General features: G+C 54.1%; 1 protein-coding gene across 13 annotated transcripts in view; it reads left to right on the top strand.

Moving 5' to 3' along the window:
* tep1 (telomerase-associated protein 1) overlaps positions 1-19836 on the top strand; it is a 127856-nt gene that overhangs the window by 77681 nt on the left and 30339 nt on the right. For 11 of the 13 annotated variants that reach the window (XR_011358232.1, XM_069940811.1, XM_069940809.1 and 8 more), the window contains 11 exons: positions 9352-9469; positions 9976-10100; positions 10920-11019; positions 11534-11689; positions 12606-12818; positions 13484-13637; positions 14452-14667; positions 16237-16397; positions 17279-17386; positions 18671-18778; positions 19103-19241. Coding sequence is in view for 12 of the 13 variants with exons in the window: in XM_069940811.1 (XP_069796912.1) it covers positions 9352-9469; positions 9976-10100; positions 10920-11019; positions 11534-11689; positions 12606-12818; positions 13484-13637; positions 14452-14667; positions 16237-16397; positions 17279-17386; positions 18671-18778; positions 19103-19241 (1598 nt within the window). In the remaining variant the exon portion in view is untranslated. The remainder of the gene's footprint in view (positions 1-9351; positions 9470-9975; positions 10101-10919; positions 11020-11533; positions 11690-12605; positions 12819-13483; positions 13638-14451; positions 14668-16236; positions 16398-17278; positions 17387-18670; positions 18779-19102; positions 19242-19836) is intronic. The other 2 variants (XM_069940805.1, XM_069940806.1) reach the window with 2 other exon arrangements.

The following is a 19836-nucleotide window of genomic DNA, read 5'->3' as shown; positions in this document are numbered from 1 at the left end:
CATGTGATATTCAGCTGAGAGTCGGACACCCTCCTGAGTGACCGCTGCATGTTTCCCGGCTGCGGGCAGAGCGGTCTTTGACATGGCTGTTGTCGGGAGTTCATCTGATTACTCAGAAGGAGGTGACATTCTCCGGACCACGGCGCACACACAGTACACAGCACATAATAATCCCGTTAAGAGATCATTTAAATATATTAATATTTTGGCTTGATGAATGCCACAGCCTGTGGGGAGAAGCCATTCCCCAGCCTGGCAGCCCTGATTTTGTTCCTCCTTCCTGATGGCAGTGGGTCAAAGATATTGTATGCTGGATGGAAAGGGTCCTCAATAATTCTTGGAGCCCTATTTCAGCAAAGCTCCCATCAGTAGGAGGAAAGGGAAATCCCGGTGATGTTTGCTGCCTTTTGATGAACCTCTGTACTCCAGTCTGATGCTTGGGAGCAACCATCCCGCGTGTGCGCTGCGCCCATACCGGACACTCCGTTGTGCTCCTGTAATATGCTGTCAAGATGGAGACCCGGGGAGGAGTCACGTGATGGAGTAGTGGCCGATCGGGGAACTCCAGCCCTCTCTGGAAAAGTTTTAAAAAAACACAGAAAACACAAAGGCACAAACACAAAAATTAAAATAAAGTGAAAGTAAAGGTGGGAAGAAAATGGCAGCGATGAAAGAAAAGTCGAAAGCAACGGGAAGAAGAGAAGAAGAAAAGACATCGGAAGAAGAAGGTTAAGGCCTTACCTGTCCGAGGAGGCCCGCTGTGGAGTGAGAAGCCCGCTCCCTCAGGTCAGTCGAAGTCCCGAGCTCGGGACTACAAAAATGGCTCGCGGAGCCAAGCAAAAGTGCGCAACCGCGCATGCACGACTCCTCTTTTAATTTCTTCATTGCTTTCTCCAATATATTTTCTCTCGTTGTATATCTTTGGAATTTTACTAAAATGGATCTTGGTTTTTGTAGTGGCTGTGGTTTCGGGGCTATGTGCCCTTTCTATTTCCATTTCTTCCTGTAATTCTGGTCTTCCTCGGACCCTGGGGATCCAATCTTTTATAAATTCTCTCATATTCTTGCCTTCTTCATCTTCCTTAAGGCCCACTATCTTTATATTATTTCTTCTATTATAATTTTCCATTATATCTATCTTCTGAGCTAACAGTTCTTGTGTCTCTTTAACTTTTTTATTAGATTCTTCTAATTTCTTTTTTAAGTCCTCTACTTCCATTTCTACGGCTGTTTCTCGTTCTTCCACCTTGTCCACTCTTTTTCCTATATCTGACATGACCATCTCTAATCTATTCATTTTTTCTTCTGCACTTTTAATTCTTTTTATTTCACTAAATTCTTGTGATTGCCATTCTTTTACTGATTCCATATATTCTTTAAAAAAATATATATCCATTGTCTTGCCTTTCCCTTCTTCTTCCATTTCTCTATCTTCTTCTTCTTCTTCTTCCTCTGGGTTGGTCATCTGTTGTTTCCTTGTTTTCTTTTTACTCTCTTCTTTCTTGTTCTCATTGTTTTCTATGTTCTCTTCCTGTTGTTGTGTTGTAGCTGTCATTCTCAGCTGTGGAGATCGACTCCTCAGCTGGTCCCCCCTCCCGTCAGCGTTTTTTTTGTCATGCGCATCGCACATGCGCGGTTGCGCACTTTTACTTGGCTCCGCGAGCCATTTTTGTAGTCCCGAGCTCGGGACTTCGACTGACCTTAGGGAGCGGGCTTCTCTCTCCGCGGCGGGCCTCCTCGGACAGGTAAGGCCTTCACCTTCTTCTTCCGACGTCCTTTCTTCTTCTCTTCTTCCCTTTGCTTTCGACTTTTCTTTCTTCGTTGCCATTTTCTTCCCACCTTTACTTTCACTTTATTTTAAGTTTTATGTTTGTGCCTTTGTGTTTTCTGTGTTTTTTTAAAACTTTTCCGGAGAGGGCTGGAGTTCCCCGACCGGCCACTACTCCATCACGTGACTCCCTGCAACTGACTCTTGTATGTTCTTGTAAGCAACTTATGAGTGAACCCTTAACCCTTTGTGTTCACATTTTCCTTCACAGTTTCCTCCTTGTTGATCCAGAGATCAACATCCCATACCTAACTCCACTAAATAAATGTGTCCTTTTCTCCTTCTCCCCTTCTAGCACTTTCAGCCACCTTTAACAACTTGTATTGTACCTTTCTTTCAGTCTTCTCTACCTGCCATATCAGCCACTTAAGTCTTATCCATAGGCATATAATCAGGAGTAACAGTTCTTCTTTCTTCTTTGGCTTGGCTTCGCGGACAAAGATTTATGGAGGGGTATGTCCACGTCTGCTTCAGGCTCGTTGGTGACTGACGAGTCCGATGCGGGACAGGCAGGCACGGTTGCAGCGGTTGCAAGGGAAAATTGGTTGATTTGGGTTGGGTGTTGGGTTTTTCCTCCTTTGTCTTTTGTCAGTGAGATGGGCTCTGCAGTCTTCTTCAAAGGAGGTTGCTGCCCGCCAAACTGTGAGGCACCAAGATGCATGGTTGGAGGCGATATCAGCCCACTGGTGGTGGTCAATGTGGCAGGCACCAAGAGATTTCTTTAGGCAGTCCTCGTACCTCTTCTTTGGTGCACCTCTGTCTCGGTGGCCAGTGGAGAGCTCGCCATAGAACACGATCTTGGGAAGGCGATGGTCCTCTGTTCTGGAGACGTGACCCACCCAGCGCAGTTGGGTCTTCAGCATCATGGATTTGATGCTTGCAGACACTGCCAGCTCGAGTACTTCGATGTTGGTGATGAAGTCATTCCAATGAATATTGAGGATGGAGCGGAGACAGCGCTGATGGAATCGTTCTAGGAGCCGTAGGTGATGCCGGTAGAGGACCCATGATTCGGAGCCGAACAGGAGTGTGGTTATGACAATGGCTCTGTACACGCTGATCTTTGTGTGTTTCTTCAGGTGGTTGTTTTTCCAGACTCTTTTGTGCAGTTTTTCAAAGGCGCTATTTGCCTTGGCGAGTCTGTTGTCTATCTCTTTGTCGATCCTTGCATCAGATGAAATGGTGCAGCCAAGGTAGATCAACTGGTTGACCATTTTGAGTTCAGTGTGCCCGATGGACATGTGGGGGGGCTGGTGGTCATGGTGGGGAGCTGGCTGATGGAGGACCTCAGTTTTCTTCAGGCTGACTTCCATGCCAAACATTTTGGCACTTTCCGCAAAACAGGACGTCATGGGCTGGAGAGCTGTCTCTGAATGGGCAACTAAAGCGGCATCATCTGCAAGGAGTAGTTCATAATCATACTGACGATTGGGTGGAGTGTTAGCTTTAGGGGACCATCCCTTACAAATATTCCACCAAAGATGGGCGGAGAGCTGAGTGGCCCGGATCACCTGTCCCTCCTTGTAAATTAAATCCACTCGGCCTTGACTTATGGTTCATCCTAATTTTTTCATCAGGTGGGTAATTTGGTCATTTTCATTAATCAATCTATCCAAACGGGTATAATTAATAAGGGGAGTGAGGAGTTGCTGGCTGTGTGCAATGCAATAATCTTCTACCTGCCTCCAGGTTCCCAATACAATCCACCCCTTGGAGGTCACACCACTTGCCATTCATGAGACAATCAATAACTTGTATGTTACAAGTCAAAACATGTAAAAAAAAATACTGATCAAGTAGGTCAATATATTCATTAGTCCCGTCCGAATGCTGGACAAATTCAATGACAACACCTCACCAGTCCCCGCACCCCTGATCAAACAGGGTTATTGTGTTACCAATGAGGCAGGGTGCTGTGGGAGCTGCTCCCCAGTGTCAGAGGGGAGGATAGAAAAAGGAATTTATTTGGTCACCAACTCCTATGCTGGGTTCTCCGGCTTAGCTAGCAAATGTGTGAGCGCCCTTACCAACGTCTGCGAGCAGGCAGAGCAAGGTCATCCATCAGGTGCCAGAGCCCTCTCTTGGCTTGCACATCCTGCGCCTTGGCCTCATGCTTGGGCACTCCTCAGGCACAGAGCCCAGGTGCCTCTCACCATGCTACCCCATGGTGAGGCAGGGGGCAGGCCAGCAGGTCTACATCCGGGATGTACCTGGAACGTCTGCTTTTTTGGGCTGACGTTTGACACTAGGATGCCATTCCTGCTCATGTTCTCTTTCAACGGGAGCCCCAAGTGCCTGCGTTGGATCCCTGTAACAATAGCCAGGAGGAGTCAGGACAAAAAATTACCCAATTTATCGTTTTTAAATAAAGGCTCCCACAGTCCCCACCCCATGAGGTATTTTTCTGTTAATGGGAGTTTCTGGGGTGATGCCGTCATTGCAAAACAAAATATATACGATGTTTCCTACCATGGTCTGATCGTTGACTGGTCAGCTCACAAACTGTATCTTTACATCCAAATATCTCTGGCCTGAGCACCATTGGATTCCTCATTATCCACACTGCGATTATATATCTATAAATTTCAGTTTCTCTGAGTGTGCTTAGAGACATTATGTATTGTAAAAACCACAGCAAAACATGCAATTTTAAAAAGTTCAAGGCTTGACAAGATGTCCAGCAATAGTTTCCAGAGCAACAGCTGTTCTCTTGCTGATTTTTTTCGTAATACATGACGAACTGTCTTGTTGGACAGTAGTCAGTTCGGTGTCACTGTACAGGTGCTCGCAAATTCATAAACAACCCTGAGGAACGTGTTGGCCGATGTCCCGGTCTCAAATGGCTTGTAGTGAGTGGCAGCACCAGGCAGAGATTTTCTCCAGAAGACTAGCAGGACTCTGCACCCTTGGATCTTCTGCCGGAGAATCCATTCAGCACCTGCCTTACTGGCCAAAATCTGTAATTTAAAAGGAACACCTGCCTGGCAGGGGAGAAGGGGCAGTGCTTGTTCAACAGCTTGCTTTGCTGTGTCAAAAGCAGCCTGTTGTTCTGCTCCCCAGAGGAATGTGGCTTTCCTATGGGAGACCCTATAGGATGGTCTAAAGAGCATGGTAAGGTGGGGTAGGTTCTGCTGCCAATAACTTAGGAGGCCCACAAGGCTCTGGGAATCTGTTTTATTTGAGGGGGTGGCAAAATTCAAAGTTTCATGTTTGGCTGTCTCAGAAATATCTCTGGCCTGAGCACCATTGGATTCCTCATTATCTCAGTCAGGGCTACCACTATTTTTCCCGTAAAATGGGTCCCTCTATTGCTATTTATCCCTCTGGGGATCCTGTAGCAGGGAATCAATTCCTTCATCAGGACTTTGGCCACTGTCTGGGCATCATCTCTCCTAGTCGGGTAGGCTTCTATCCATCAGGTAAACATATCCACTAAAACCAGCCAGTACTTGTACCCTTTACAAGGGGGCATATGGGCAAAGTCAATCTACAAGTTCTCAAAGGGGGCCTGAGCAGGGGGTAATCGATCATATTTGGCAGATGAACGTCCCCGATTGTTCTGCTGACAGATTAGACAATTCCTCACTTGTCTTTCTATGTTTGTAGAAATTCCGGGGGCAAACCATATCTGCTTTATATGATGCAGCATTCCCACCTTTCCCATGTGGGCTTGCCTGTGAGCCAGTTTTACTATGGGCCAATATAGACTTCACAGGCACTCTATCCTTCCGTCTTTACTCTTCCACGTTTGTGTCCCACATACACTGCTCTTGGGCGGAAGCTGTTTCTTGGGCGGTTTTCAATTCCAGCTCCTGTATTATTTGAAGCTGCTCCGGAGTAGTGACATCTCAAGTGAGTGTCATGGACAACGTGGGGATTGTCGTGTTCCTGCTTAGAATCGCACAACAAATGCTGGTATATATTAGCGCCGGGCAGTTGCATATAAATACCCTCCTCGGTACAATATAAAGTAGCATTAAGTTTGCAGAGAGCTTGTCTCCCTAAGATAAGGACAGGGGTCATGGGTGACACAACCAATCTTTCCTCTACTTGACCATCTCCCACTGTCAGGATGGTGGGTTGTGAAATGGTCAGTCATAAGGGTCCTGGACACCCCAATGCTACCTACAGTTTTTTCACTCGGGGGTAATCCTGTGGATGGTGGCACAGATGACATGGTGGCCCCAGTATCCACCAACATCAAACTCTCTTTTGCCTCCCACCTGCACATTAAGCATAGGCTGGCTTTCTCCATCTAAGGACAATTGGAGGAGGGGGGCCTGTACCACCGGCTCCTCCAGGCACCCCTACGGTTTGGACTGCTGAAAGGAGAACTGGTTACAGTCCTGGCCCACAAAGGGATTTCGATAAGGCTCAGGGTCGCTCAGGCAATGGGCATCCTCTTTGCTATCCTCTTCCCTGGGGCTGGCTTCTACATTCCTGTACCCAATGACCCTTCGTTCCGCAATTTCGGCACTGACCCTGGTTCTTATCCCGGGGCCTGCCCCACTCTCGGCCACCCTCTCCCTTATGTTTGTTCTTTGTATACATATAAAACTGGGTCCGCTTCTTCTAGATGAATAACCCTTCTCTGTCCATATTATTCAATACAGTAACAGTGTTAGCTCAATTCTTTCCCTGCCAATCCAATTGTTTAATCTTATACATTTTGGGGTAGCAGGCAATTTAGCAAGGTCTGCACAGCCAAGGATTGGTTATCTTGTGAAGACACCCCAGCATTTTCTTTCCAAATGTTTTAAAAACGAACCACAAAATCAATTGTTTCTTTCCCAGCCTTCTGGAGGCAGCGCATTACTTCTCCCATTTTCTCCTATCGGGACTAGGAAAGATTCTTTTACTGCCTGGCAGTGGGATCCATCGGCAGCTTGTAACGGCATACGGACGTCGCCGAGCAAGGGATGACAGATGGCGCAGGTTTGCTGCAGCCAATGGTGGAACGCTATGGGTCTCCTTATTGGGTCTGGTACTGCTCTAATCATGTCCCGTGCCTCAGTGGGCATCCAGGGCTTTAGTATGGGGGTGTCTCCGATCATTTTGCGGGGCATTTGACTTGTTGAATCTGGCTTTTCCTTTGCCCACCCCCCACTACGCATTGTTACTCCAATCCTTTCTCAGACCTGGGTTCTCTGTGCCCTGAAGCATCAGGCACCGAGGCAACATTCTCCTCCCATGAAACAGGAGGTTCAGCCTGACGTGCGGGCCCGATGGTGGCCCCGTCCCGCGGCCTGCTGACATAAGCCACTGCTGCCTGGACCAGGTTGTCCCAGTCCCTTCCCATCCAACAGATAACTGGGGATACAGGCCGACAGGAGGCGTGGAGGCCATGGCCGGAGGTGCAGATGGTGCTCTGGGGGAGTGTGAAGGGAGCCCGGGAAGCTCCGAATTAGGGTCTGTCCCTTTTCCTTCCTTTTTGGTCATGGGCTGATGCCACTGCAACCTCTGTCCACTTATTAAAATACCCATTAAAATATCCGAGATCCCAAATCCTTCATTATTAGTAAATTTTTCAGATCTGCTACTAGCTTTAAATTAAAACTACCCCCATACGGCTATTCATTCGTGAACCACCCATATAGATCATTACTGAATAGGACGGCATAATTCCAGTTTCCCGTTTCTCTCATCACGATGTCAGCTGGCGAGCCCAGAGGCTGCAGCGGATCTCCTACCAGTTGGCGACGTCTCCGTTGTTCCTTTCCTCAGGTCTTTAGTGGCTTTCTTTATCAGGGTCGTTGTCGTGGCTCGGGAACAGACGTGTGCTCAACTGGGAATAATTGCCTTGCTGAGCTGATTTCTCATCTTGGTCTCCTGTTAAATCTTAACAGTTATACAATATATACACAGTTGTCAGTTCCCTTACTTTACAGCAGCATGTGCACCGGTGCCTCCTCTGTCCGCGTTGTCACCCTGGGGTTCTACTTCTCCGTCTTCCCCCCCCCCCTGTTTTCAATAGAGAGACTCCTACCCTCACCCTCTCAAGCGGTGATCTCGGTGTGTGAGCCTGCCTCACCCCCCTTTCAGCTAGGTTCTTGGCTATGGCCGTCGCCCACTCACTCCTACGGGACCCTCAGTCCCAGGTTCGTGATCCTGTCAAATAGGATCCTGCTTGCAGCGCCAGATTTGTTGCGGAGAAATAATCAACTACCGACACCAGGTTAACGCTTTGGAAGAGCTTTATTAGCAAGATATCTTGGAGAGTATGGCCAGCACCTAGCCTGAGCTTGCTCTGCTCACAACCAGTTTTAGCAGAGTTTATATACAAAATGACAGTGCATTCCTGCATGTGGGCTTCCTGTTGCGGTCAACCTGACAATAGTTTTATCATTGTTAACATTTGGCAATAATTTAATCATTGTTTCACAGCAAAGCTTATTATGTCTGCAGATAAGCGAGTCTGCAGATAAATCGCAACCTTGAGGTTCCCTGCCTCCACTTAAACAATATGCAACTGATTCTTGTATGTTCTTGTAAGCAACTTATGGGTGAACCCTTAACCCTTTGTGTTCAGATTTTCCTCCACATCCGCTGCTGCCTGCATGGTCCCCTCCACGCTGGAGAGGTTGGGCGCGGACTGGGAGATTGTGTCGTTGAGCACCTTCACTCCGCTGCATTAACAGGGCCCTCCCAGCGAGCAGCCACTTCAATTGCATGTCCCATCCCACACCGACATAACCATCCATGGCCTTGTGCACTGCCAAACTGAAGCCACCTGATATTCTGCCGGGGCCCTCTCAGCCAGGTGGCATTAACATCAACTCCTCCAGTTCCCTTGTGTCTCTCTTTCCTGATCCCTCTGCCCCCTTTCCTTCAACTCCTCACCCCTGCCCCCCTTAACCTTCCCTCTCCATTCAGAGCTACCCCCTCCCCCTATCACTTCTCAGCTTCTTTCTCTACTACTCTCCCACCTGGATCCACCTGTGGCTGCTTATCTGTTGGCCTATGCTCCTCCCCTATTCTCCCTCCTCTACTCCACCTTAGCATAGCGTCAGCGAGCCTGTTTCAAATTCCGCGCTGTCTGTGAGGAGTTTGTACGCCCTCCCTGTGTCTGCGTGGGTTTTCCCTGGGGGTTCCCACTGTTCAAAATGTACTAGGGTGGGGCTGTAGGTTAATTGGGCAGCATGGACTCATGGGCCAAACGAGCCTGTTTCCATGCTGTTTGTATAATTATTTTTAATTTAAGTATCTTCCCCCCCCCCATCCCCCACCTTTTAATTCAGGTGCCTGCCCCTGCTTTTTGCTCACACCTTGATGATCGGCTGAGGCCAGAACTGTTAGTCACCCATTTACCTTGCATCGGCACTGCATGACCTGCTGACTCTCCGGCACGTGTGTGAATGTGTCTGTCTGTCTTTGTGACAATCTGTATGTGCGTGTGTTTATTCCAGGTGCAGTGTGTATCCCAGGGTCCGTGATTCTGCCTGTTTTAACCATTTTGCAGCTGTGGCCTTCTTCCAGTTGACCGATGTGTGTCTTCCTCCCTTCCACCCCTCCGATCTCCCCAGCAGAGTGATGCGGGTTGGGGCCAAGCCAGAGTGTGTCGCCTTGTGTCCCGGAGGAGAGATGTGCGTGGTGGCAACCAGCGAGGGCAGCCTCCACCTTCTCCATCTGGAGAGTGGCCAGGTGGGTCAGACCCCAGCATGGAACCCCCCCTTCCCCCACCCAACCCATGGTACATGGCTCCATGGCCAGGGTCCTGTCTAAGGGTGGGAGGTGGGTCAGATCCCAGCATAGAACCCCGCCCCCATTTCCCCATCACCCCTGCTGGACAGTAGCCCTACACCTGACCCAAGGGACCTGCCTCCCATCCAAGGAATGGGGTGAAGGAAGAAGAGGGGCATGGAGAGATGTCGGACCCCAGGACAGAAGCCCATCCACCCCTCCCACACCTCACTCAGCTCCATCCCCCCTCTACATGGCCCCGACCCTAGGCACAGTGGTGAGGGGGTTTGCGGGTGAGTGGATGGGGAAGTGGGTCAGATCCCTACTCCTCCCGCCCAGAGAGATGCCCGACCTCTCGCACCCAGCAACAGGATCCCTCCAAGGCAGAGGGGAGGGTGGAAAGGGAAGGGGAGGGATCTTACCTCTGCTCACGGCAGCTCTCTCCTCTTCCCTCCCCACCCACACAGGAACTACGCTCAGTGGCCAGTGGATGCGATGGGATCTCGGATTGTGCTGTTCTGCAGGGCTCCCTGACCTGCGCTGCCTCCTTCGACGGGAAGCTAGAGGTTTGGGACCTCAGCGAGGGCTGCAGGTGAGAGGGTGAGGGGTGGTCTCACTCTGTCGTCATTTCCTCCAGGAGGAAATTCCACCCCCACCTCCCCCAGTACAACCCTGTTAGAGTTCTCTGGGTCTATTTGTATCCTGAACTCTTTTCTCCCCCACCCCCCACTAACCTCCCCCCTCCCACCCTGCATCCCCTTCTCCCCAGCCCATTCTCCTCACCCCTCTTTTGTCCCCCTTCTCTCCCCTCCCCTCTCTCCATCCCCTTCTCGCCTCCCCTATCCTGTCCCGATCTCTACCGACCTCCCCTCTTCCATCCCTTTTGCCCCATTCCCAATTCCCCTCTCCCCCTCCCTCCATTCCCCCTTCCTGCCCATCTTTCCCCCTTCCTCTCCCTCCATCCCCCTCTCGGCTCCCCCTCCCTCCATTCCCCCTCTCGGCTCCCCCTCCCTCCATCACCCTCTCGGCTCCCCCTCCCTCCCTCCGCTCCCCTCTCGCCTCCCCCCTCCGTCCCTCTCTGTCGCCATCTTGCCTCCCCCTCTGTCCCCTCCTTCTCCCTCCCTCCCTCTTCTTCTGTCCCTCTCTCACCTCCCCCTCCCTCTGTCCCCCTCTCACCTCCCCCTCCCTCTGTCCCCCTCTCACCTCCCCCTCCCTCCCTCTTACCTCCCCCTCCCTCTGTCCACCTTGTCTCCCACTCCCTCTGTCCCCTTCTCCCTTTTTTGGCCTCCCTTCCCCTCCCCTTCCTGCTTTCCACTCCCTTTGACCCATGTCGCCATTCCTTCCTGGCCCTCCATCCTGCTCTCCCTCCTTCTCTTCCCCACACTCATTTCCATCCTCCCTCACCCTCCAGGTACCGCATCCTCGAAGCTCACTCCGGTCGGATCACTGGATGTGCCATATCTCCGGACGGGAAGCAGCTGGCAACCAGTTCCTGGGACCGGTCGGTGAAGGTGCGACCCGCTGTGGTGTCACTGTTCCCTCCCTCCCCAGCCCAGATGTGGCCCGCAGACACCCAGTGGCCTGCAGTGTCCCAGCAGGGTGGGGGTGGGGTAAGGGAGAGAGCCTCGAAGGGAGGGAGAGGCAGGTGAGAGAAGGGGGAGGCAAGGTGGGGGGAGAGGTAGGTGGCATGGCAGGGGGATGAGCTGGGATGGAGGGAGGTAGATGAGGAGGGGAGGGGGTGGAGCAATGGGGGGGGGGGGGGTGGAGGAGGAGATTGAAGGAGTTGCCCAGGTCAGATTTCCAAAGTTGACCAAGAATGTGGAAAGTGGGGACAGTGGAAGATAGTAGAGGGGGGCATGGAGGGTTAAGGGAGACAGGGCTGGGGAGGGAGGAGAGTGGGGATGGAAAAGTTTATGGTAACATGGGTGGGAGGAAGGGTAGTGGTGGGGTTGGGAAAGGTTAGGGGGCAGGAACGGGTGGAGGAAGGGAACTGAGAGTAACCACCGGTGCGGTATCTCTCCCCAGGTATGGGACTCCTCCTTGGGGGTGCTGCAGGTGGAGTTGACCGGACCCTCCCCACTGAACTGCGTGGCCTTTCACCCCCATGGTCAGCTGGTGTCTGCAGGGGGCTGGGACCAGACCGTCCGACTGTGGAACTGGGTGACTGCGTGTCTCGTGTGGGTGAGTCCAGTCTCCCGTTTTCACGATATCCATCACCCTGACCCCGTCTCTCCGATCCTCCGCGCCCCTCCCGTCTCCCCGACCCTGTCTCTCCAATGCTTCACGCCCCACCGTCACCCTGACCCCGTCTCTCTGATCCTCCACGCCCTCCGTCACCCCGACCAAGCCCGTCTCTCCAATGTTCCACGCCCCTCCCGTCTCCCTGACCCCGTCTCTCCGATCCTCCACACCCTTCCCATCTCCCTAACCAAGCCCCGTCTCTCCAATGCACCACACCCCCAACTCCCCAACCCCGTCTCTCAAATTCTTCAGCCCCTGTATTCCTGTCCAATGTCTCTTCATTCTTCAGTCACCCCGCTTCCCATATCCCCAACCCCTGTCTCCCCACCTCCTCACTGTCCCACCAAGTTCCAGACCCTTGTCCTACTGACCTCAGACTCCCTGTCCCTCTCTCTCTCACATACGCACACACAGACACACACAACAGGGGGGCATATGCAAATATAAACATATGTGTGTGTACATGTAGCAGTGGGTGAGAGGGGTGGTGTTTAAACATAGGATCTGACACTCTCATCTCTCCCCCTTCCCCCCTCTTTCCCCTCCTCCTGCTCCCTGTTTCCCCATCCTCCCTCTACCCATCCCTCTACCACTCCTTCTTCCCTTCCTTCCTCTCCTTCTTCTCCTCCCCACCTCTCTCTTTCTATCCCCCTCCCCCTCCCTCTTCCCCCTCCCCCTCCTTTCCCCCTTCCCCCTCCCTCTTTTCCCCCTCCCTCTTTTCCCCCTCCCTCTTTTCCCCCTCCCTCTTTTCCCCTCTCTTTTCCCCCTCCCTCTTTTCCCCTCTCCCTCAACCTTTCCTGCCTTTCCCTCTATCTCCCCCACTCTCTCTTCCCTTTATCTCTCTCCCTCCCCCCAGGTTCTTCATGGACACCAGTCTGCAGTCCGAGCCCTGTCATTCTGCCCAGACGGAGAGGGTTTAGTCTCAGCCTCACTGCTGGGTGATGTCCTACACTGGTGCCTGGAGACCGGCTGCCCAGCCGGAGGTTACCAAGCCCACTGGGGTCCTGTCACCAGCCTCCATTTCCTTGATGGGGGACGGCTCCTCTTGTCAACCGGGGATGACCAACAGGTAGATGGAGGGGGGGTGGTGTGGTTGGAGCGGGATGGGCTAGTGGGCAGCGAGGGTAGAGGTGTGGGTTTGGAGGGGGATATGGGGAATATTCAAGGGGAAGGGGAGGTGTGGAGGAGGGGGAGTCAAGGGAAGGGGAGGATGGGAGGGCAGGGGGACTGGTGTGGGAGTGGGGCTGTTTAGCAGAGGAGGGGCAGTGGGGGAGTAGTGAGGGGGCTCCCTTTCCTCCCCCTCATCCCTCCCACATCTCTCCCTCCCTCATCCCTCCCCATCAACCCTATGCCCCACCCTTCCCCTTCGTTTCCTCCATCCCCCACATCTTCTTCCCCTTTCTATCCTCCCTCCCCATCTTTCTCCCTCCCATGTTCCTCCCTGCCTCTCCCCCGTCTTCCTCCTTGGCGCAAGGGAAATTGGTGAGGGGAAGATGGGGACAGATCAATAGGGAGGGGAGGAGACAGGCTGGTGTATGGGTAGGGACAATGGGCAAGGGAGGAGGAGCTGACTGTGGGCGGGGGGGAGGGGATGGAGGGTGGGATGGTGGAGGGGAGTGCGGAAGTGTGCATCTGCAGTTTGGTGAATAATCCTGCCTGGTCTCTCTCCTCCCTCCCCTCACCTCCCCCAAACCCTTACCCCCCCCTCCCCCTCCCCCCCCTCTCCCCCCGCAGGTTCGAGTGTGGTCAGGCTCGCTGGGACAGCGGTGCCAGGAGTTCAGGGAGGGTGGGGAGAGCCCTGCCCTCTGCCTGTCAGTCAGCGACCCAGGAGGTCTGGTGGCCGTAGGCTACCACGATGGGCGGGTGAAGGTGTTCGTGGTCAGGACAGGTACAGGGAGGGGGGAGATGGGCGGAGGGGACAGTAGGGGAGTCGGGATGGGAAGGGAGGTTGTAGGATGGAGCGGGTTACAAGGGGGAGGTGGGAGAGAAGGGTACAACAGATGTAGGAGGGGGGAGGTGGGAATGGAGGGGGAGGCAATAGGAGTTGGTAGGGGAAGGAAATGGAAAGAGGGGAGGGTGATGTGAGGTAGGGAAAGTTGTAGGAGAGGAGGAGGATGTGGTGTAGGGGCAGGGGTGAGAGAAGAGTGGGGTTGGGAGGTTCTGAAGGGAACAGGACAGGGAGACGGCTAGAACTGTAGCAGACAGGAAGACGTGGGACCAGTGGCAGCCAGGGAGATGGTGGGACCGGTGGCAGCCAGGGAGATGGTGGGACCGGTGGCAGCCAGGGAGATGATGGAACCGGTGGCAGACAGGGAGACAATGGGACCGGTGGCAGACAGGGAGACAATGGGACCAGTGGCAGTTGGGGAGACAGTGGGACCGGTAGTAGACGGGGAGTTGGTGGGACTAGTGGCAGACGAGGAGATGATGGGACTGGTGGCAGATGGGGAAATGGTGGGACTGGTGGCAGACGGGGAGATGGTGGGACTGGTGCCAGACAGAGAGGCAGCCAGACCAGTAGAAGACGGGATGATGATTGGACCGGCAGCAGACGGGAAGACGGTGGGACTGGCGGCAGACGGGGAGACAGTGGGACTGGCTGCAGACAGGGAGAGGGTTGCTGTTGGGGACAGGGTGATGTGTGATTCTGGGGACAGACAGGTAGATGGCCGGAACTGACCCCTCTCCCCCAACCCCAACAGGGGAGCTGTCTGCAGAGAGCGAGGTGTCGAGACTGCCAGTGTGGTGTGTGCTGTGGTTGAGCGGCGAGGAGCTCCTGGCCACGGGTGGGGAAGATGGCCGCCTTGGGGTGTGGAGGCTGAAGGAGGGGAGCATCCAGAGCAAAGCCCTTGGACAGGGGCACTTGGGACCTCTGGTCTCACTCACCCAATCCCAGGAGCTCCTGGCCTCGGCTTCTGGTGAGCAGTGACCTTTGCTCCTCCTGCCCCACGACCTCTCCTTCCCCCGACCTCTCCTTCCCTTCAACTGCTCGTTTCCCCAACTTCTCGCACCCTCCTGACAACTCACCCTGACCTGACAGCCTTTTCTGCGACCTCTGTTCCCCCCCCCACTGCAATCTTTTACCCCCCCCGAACTCTCACTGCCCTGATATCTCTCTGCCCTCTCTCTCTCCAACGAGACTGTAGACACAGGAGCAGAAATAGGCTGTTCAGCCCACTGAGTCTGGCCTGCCATTCAATCATGAACTGATTCATTGTCCCACTCAGCCCCACTGCCCGGCCTTCTCCCCATAATTTTGGATGCCCTGTCTAATAAGAAACCTTTCAATATTTATCTTAAGTACACCCAATGACCTGGCCTCCACCATCACCTGGGTCAATAAATTCTACTGATTTACCACCCTCTGGCTGAAGAAATTCCTCCACATCTCTGTTCTAAGTGGACGTCCTTCAATCCTGAAGTTGTGGCCTCTAATAAAGGATTACTTGTGGGGAAACAACCTTTCTACATCTACTCTGTCCACGCCTTTGAACGTCAAAAATATTTCAATGAGATCCCCCTCATTCTCTCAAATTCTAATGACAACAGGGCAAGAGCCTTCCTCATAGGATAAGCCCTTCATCCCCAGAATCCTCCTCTAAACCTCCTCTGAACCCTCTCCAATGGCAGCACATCCTTCCTTAAATGAGGACCCCAAAACTGCTCACAATTCTCCACGTGAGATCTCACCCATCCCTTATAGAGCCTCAACATCACATCCCTGCTCTTACATTCCATCCGTCGTGAAGTGAAGGGCAGCACTGCGTTTTCCTTCTACACCCTTGACCAAACCTCCAGGTGATCTTCACGAGGACTCCTTGCTCCCTTCGCATCTGGGTATTTTCAATTTCCTCCCCATTTAGAAAATATCCCGTTTATTTTTATACCCATCCCGCAGGGCCTCTTGTTGCCCCCATCTCTATCCCCACTCTTCTCCCTCCCCCTCCTCTCCTCCCCGCACCTCCCTCATTCCCCCTCCCCTCTCTCCTGCCCTCACTCTCCTCTCCCCATCTCCCCTTCTCTCTCTACCCCTCCTCACCCCGCTCTCTCCCAGCCCCCTTGCTCCCCCACCCCCTCTCCCTACCTCTCTCCACCCCCTTTCCCTCCTCCACCCCTCTTCCCCACTCTTCCTCCCCTCTTCCCCTCCTCTCCCCCCTCTCTCCCTCTCTACCCCTCCCCACCCTGATCTCTCCCAGCCCTCTCTTCCCCCACCCTCTCTCTACCTCTCTCCCACCCCCTCTGTCCCTTCTTCTCCCCTCTTCCCCTCTCTCTCTCCTCATCCCCTCACTCTCCCCCTATACTCACCACTCTCCCCTCTCCCTCTCGTGCCCCCCCTTTACCCATCTCCACCCCTTTCTCTCCCAGCCCCCTCTCTTCCACCCCTTCTCTCCTCCTCTGTCCCCTCCTCTCCTTCCCCTCTCCCTCTCAACACCCCCTTCACTCTTCCCCATGCCTCTACTCACCACTCTCCCCTCTCCACCACGCAGCTGATAGCCAGGTCCTGCTGTGGACCCTGGAGAAGTTGACAGCACCTGGGGCTGGTGGGGAGTTGGTCCCAACCCACGTACTGAGGGGTCACTCGGACTCTGTCACTTGCTGCTCCTTCAGCCCAGAGGGAAGACAACTGGTGTCTGGCAGCAAGGACAAGGTAGGAGGTCGGTCCGTGCTTCCTGTCCCTTCACCTGGCACGCACACACCTGACCTTCCGCCTCTCCCCACACCACCCTCGGGCCTTTAGCCCTACCCACGGCCCTGATCTGTCACTCGGGCGCCAATGACCACTCATTCTGTGACCCGGAGCCCTCCCTTCCTCCCCCCCCAATACCTCATGCTCCCCAACCCCTTGCAGGAACCTGTCCCCTCGACCCCTCCCCAACTCTGCGCGAGGACAGTGCTCCCTTTGACCTTCCTCCTCTCGAGGTGGTCAAATCCAACCCTGTGACTCCTGTCATTGCCTCAGAGACCAGATGTCTGAGCTGTGCCCTGACTTTTCACTTTCTCTGACCATGAGGCGCCGAGTTCCGTAGCCTGACATAACGATCTGTCACCCTCAGCGTCTAATCCATGCACCAGCGCTCTACGTCAGGTTTCAGTCAGGTGACCTGTGACCTTTCACCTTCCCTCCTTCCCAAGGTCAAATCTGCAAAGACGGACAAAGAGATCCACACTCAGGGAAATTGGTCACCTTTGGCCCAGGCCAAACCCCTGGGTCACCTTTGACTTACAATGAATGGTTGAGTCACCTTTGACCTTCATACCTCTGGGTCATTTTTAACCCATGGCAAACTGCTGGGTCACATTTGACCTCCGAACCCCTGAGTCACCTTTGACCCATAGCAAACTCCTGCGTCACCTCTGGGACCTCCCCCCAACTTCAGGTCAGTGGCCCCATGCCCTCCCCTATCCCGTGACTTCCAGTGCTGGGGTCCAAGTTTGCCATGGGGAAGGAGTGGCGGAGCAGGGGAGAAGAAGCGGAATGCGGAGAGGGAGAGATCCTGGAACTTTCGACCGACCCTTCTGATCCCGCAGAGCCTCCTGGTCTGGGACCTAGGCAACTCTGCACCAGCCACCTCTCGATGCCGTGGGTCAGCTCATCGGGACTGGGTGACCGGCTGCTGCTGGGGTCTGCACTACCTGGTGAGTAATGGGGATGTTGTCTGCATGGAGACGTGCTCCAGACCCCAATCATACCCCTCCCCGACACCCTCTTCCTCAACACCCTCTCACCCAACACCCACACCACATACCCAACGTCCCTTCCCCAACATCCTCTTCCCCAACACCCTCTCCCCCAACACCCACTCCCTGACAGCCTGTCCCCAACCCCTTTCCCGACACCCTCCCCCTCGACGCCCTGTCCCCCAATGCCTTCTCCCTGACACTCTCTCCCCGACACCTGCACCACATCACCAAAGTCCCATCCTCTCCCCGACACCCTCTCCCCAGCACCCACTCCCTGACACCCACTCCCTGTCAACCTCCCCCCGATGCCCTCCCCCTGACGCCCTCCCCGACCCCCTCTCCCCCACGCCTTCTCCCTGACATCATCTCCCCGACGCCCTTTCCCATCTCCCACCACTTATTCCCCTTCCCACCTGCTCCACCCCAACGACTCCCCACCCCTTCCCTAAACACTCCCTCCCACAACATCTCCAATCCCACTCCCCAGAACCCCCAAACACCCTACGTCCCAACATGGCCACTCCCCATGTCATCCCCACTCCCCTCATGTCATGCCCCTTCTCACCATCTGCCCCATCTCCCAACATCCCAGAACATCCCTTCCCATCCCCAAACCAACCCCCTCTTCATCCCAGAACACAACAACCCTGACATGCAGCTCCTCCCACCACACCAATTACATATCCTGTCCATTACTCCCTTCACACATCACCATGTCCCCACTCAGCATCCCCTCTGATCCCACAACATCTTCCCCTCTCCAACGTCCCACACTTCCACCTCAGAAGTCCCTCTCAATACCCCACCACTCCCGTTGCCCCAGGATCCCCTTCCTGACTCCAATATCTGTTCCATGTTCCCAGAACGCCCCCCATCCCATCTCTCCTGTAACCAGTCCCACCAACACATGCCCATCTCCCTGACACCCTGACATCTCTCTTCCCAAAACCTCCTCCCTGACTTAGCCCCCTCAACCTGTCTGACCCCAGTCCTGGGACTGTATGACAGGACGTTGCGGAGGGAACTTCACTCTGTGTCTGTACCTCGGAGTGTGTGACCGGACAGAGCAGAGGGAGCTTCACTCTGTGTCTGTCCCCTGGAATGAGTGAAGGGATGGTGCAGAGGGAGTATCACTCTGTGTCTGTCCCCAGGAGTGTGTGATTGGATGGTCACTCTGTGCCTGACCCTATCCCTGCCAATAAGAATTTTGTGCGGGCATGTTGAATCCCCCACCAATAGGCTTCCTGCTCAAATGACGGGTTGGTTCGTTTATGGGATCCAGAATCCATGGAATGTATCCGCGAATTCAAAGGACACACCTCATCACTCAGTGGGATTTCCATCATGGTGAGTGTTTCTGGGAGCTGGGAGAATTGGGTCCCTGAAGAAGGATGTGAGGGAGCTGGGTAATGTCGATGGGGGTATAGTCAGTTACACGGGGCACTGGGGGAGAGGGGTCACTGGAGGTGGGGGGGGGGGTAACATCAGATGGGGTACAGTCAGTGACACAGGGGACTGGTGGAGAGGGTTCACTGAAGGAGGAGGTAACATCACAGCTCGCTGGGGAGGGGGGGTTTAATGTCAGTGGGGGTACAGTCAGTGGCATGGGGTGTGTGCACTGTGTGATCCCTCTGGACACTGCTGTTCACCCCATTCCTCCCTCTCCCCCAGGCAGGGTTTGTGATATCAGCGACAGGTGATGGGGACCTCCTGGTGTGGAAGGATTCGGGTGTGACTGTGACCTCCATTCCTGCCCACGCCTGTGGCATCAACCACGTGACTGCCTATCATCATACTAACGGTGAGGGAGGTGAGCCTCACCCTGTGCCAACCAAGCGCAACCTTCCACAGCCCTGTATCCACCCCACACTAATCCCACTCCCCCACCACAGCCCTGTATCAACCCCACACTAATCCCCCTGCCCCACTCTCTCCCCACAGCCCTGTATCCACCCAATACTAATCCCCCTGTCCCACTCTCTCCCCACAGCCCAGTATCAACCCCATACTAATCCCCCTGCCCCACTTTCTCCGCACAGCCCTGTATGTCCCACCCTAATCCCACTGCCCCACTCTCTCCCCACAGCCCTGTATCAACCCCACACTAATCCCCCTGCCCCACTCTCTCCCCACAGCCTTGTATCCACCCCACATTAATCCCACTGCCCCACTCCCCCACCACAGCCCTGAATCAACCCCACACTAATCCCCCTGCCCCACTCTCTCCCCACAGCCCTGTATGTCCCACACTAATCCCACTGCCCCACTCCCCCACCACAGCCCTGTATCAACCCCACACTAATCCCCCTGCTCCACTCTCCCCCACAGCCCTGTATCAACCCCGCACTAATCCCCTGCCCCACTCCCTCACCACAGCCCTGTATCAACCCCACACTAATCCCCTG

The sequence above is a fragment of the Narcine bancroftii genome, chromosome 5 (genome assembly GCF_036971445.1).
Source record: "Narcine bancroftii isolate sNarBan1 chromosome 5, sNarBan1.hap1, whole genome shotgun sequence".
Lineage (NCBI taxonomy): Eukaryota > Metazoa > Chordata > Chondrichthyes > Torpediniformes > Narcinidae > Narcine > Narcine bancroftii.
The sequence above is the reverse complement of the archived record's forward strand: the minus strand, read 5'-3'. Positions and strand labels throughout refer to the sequence as shown.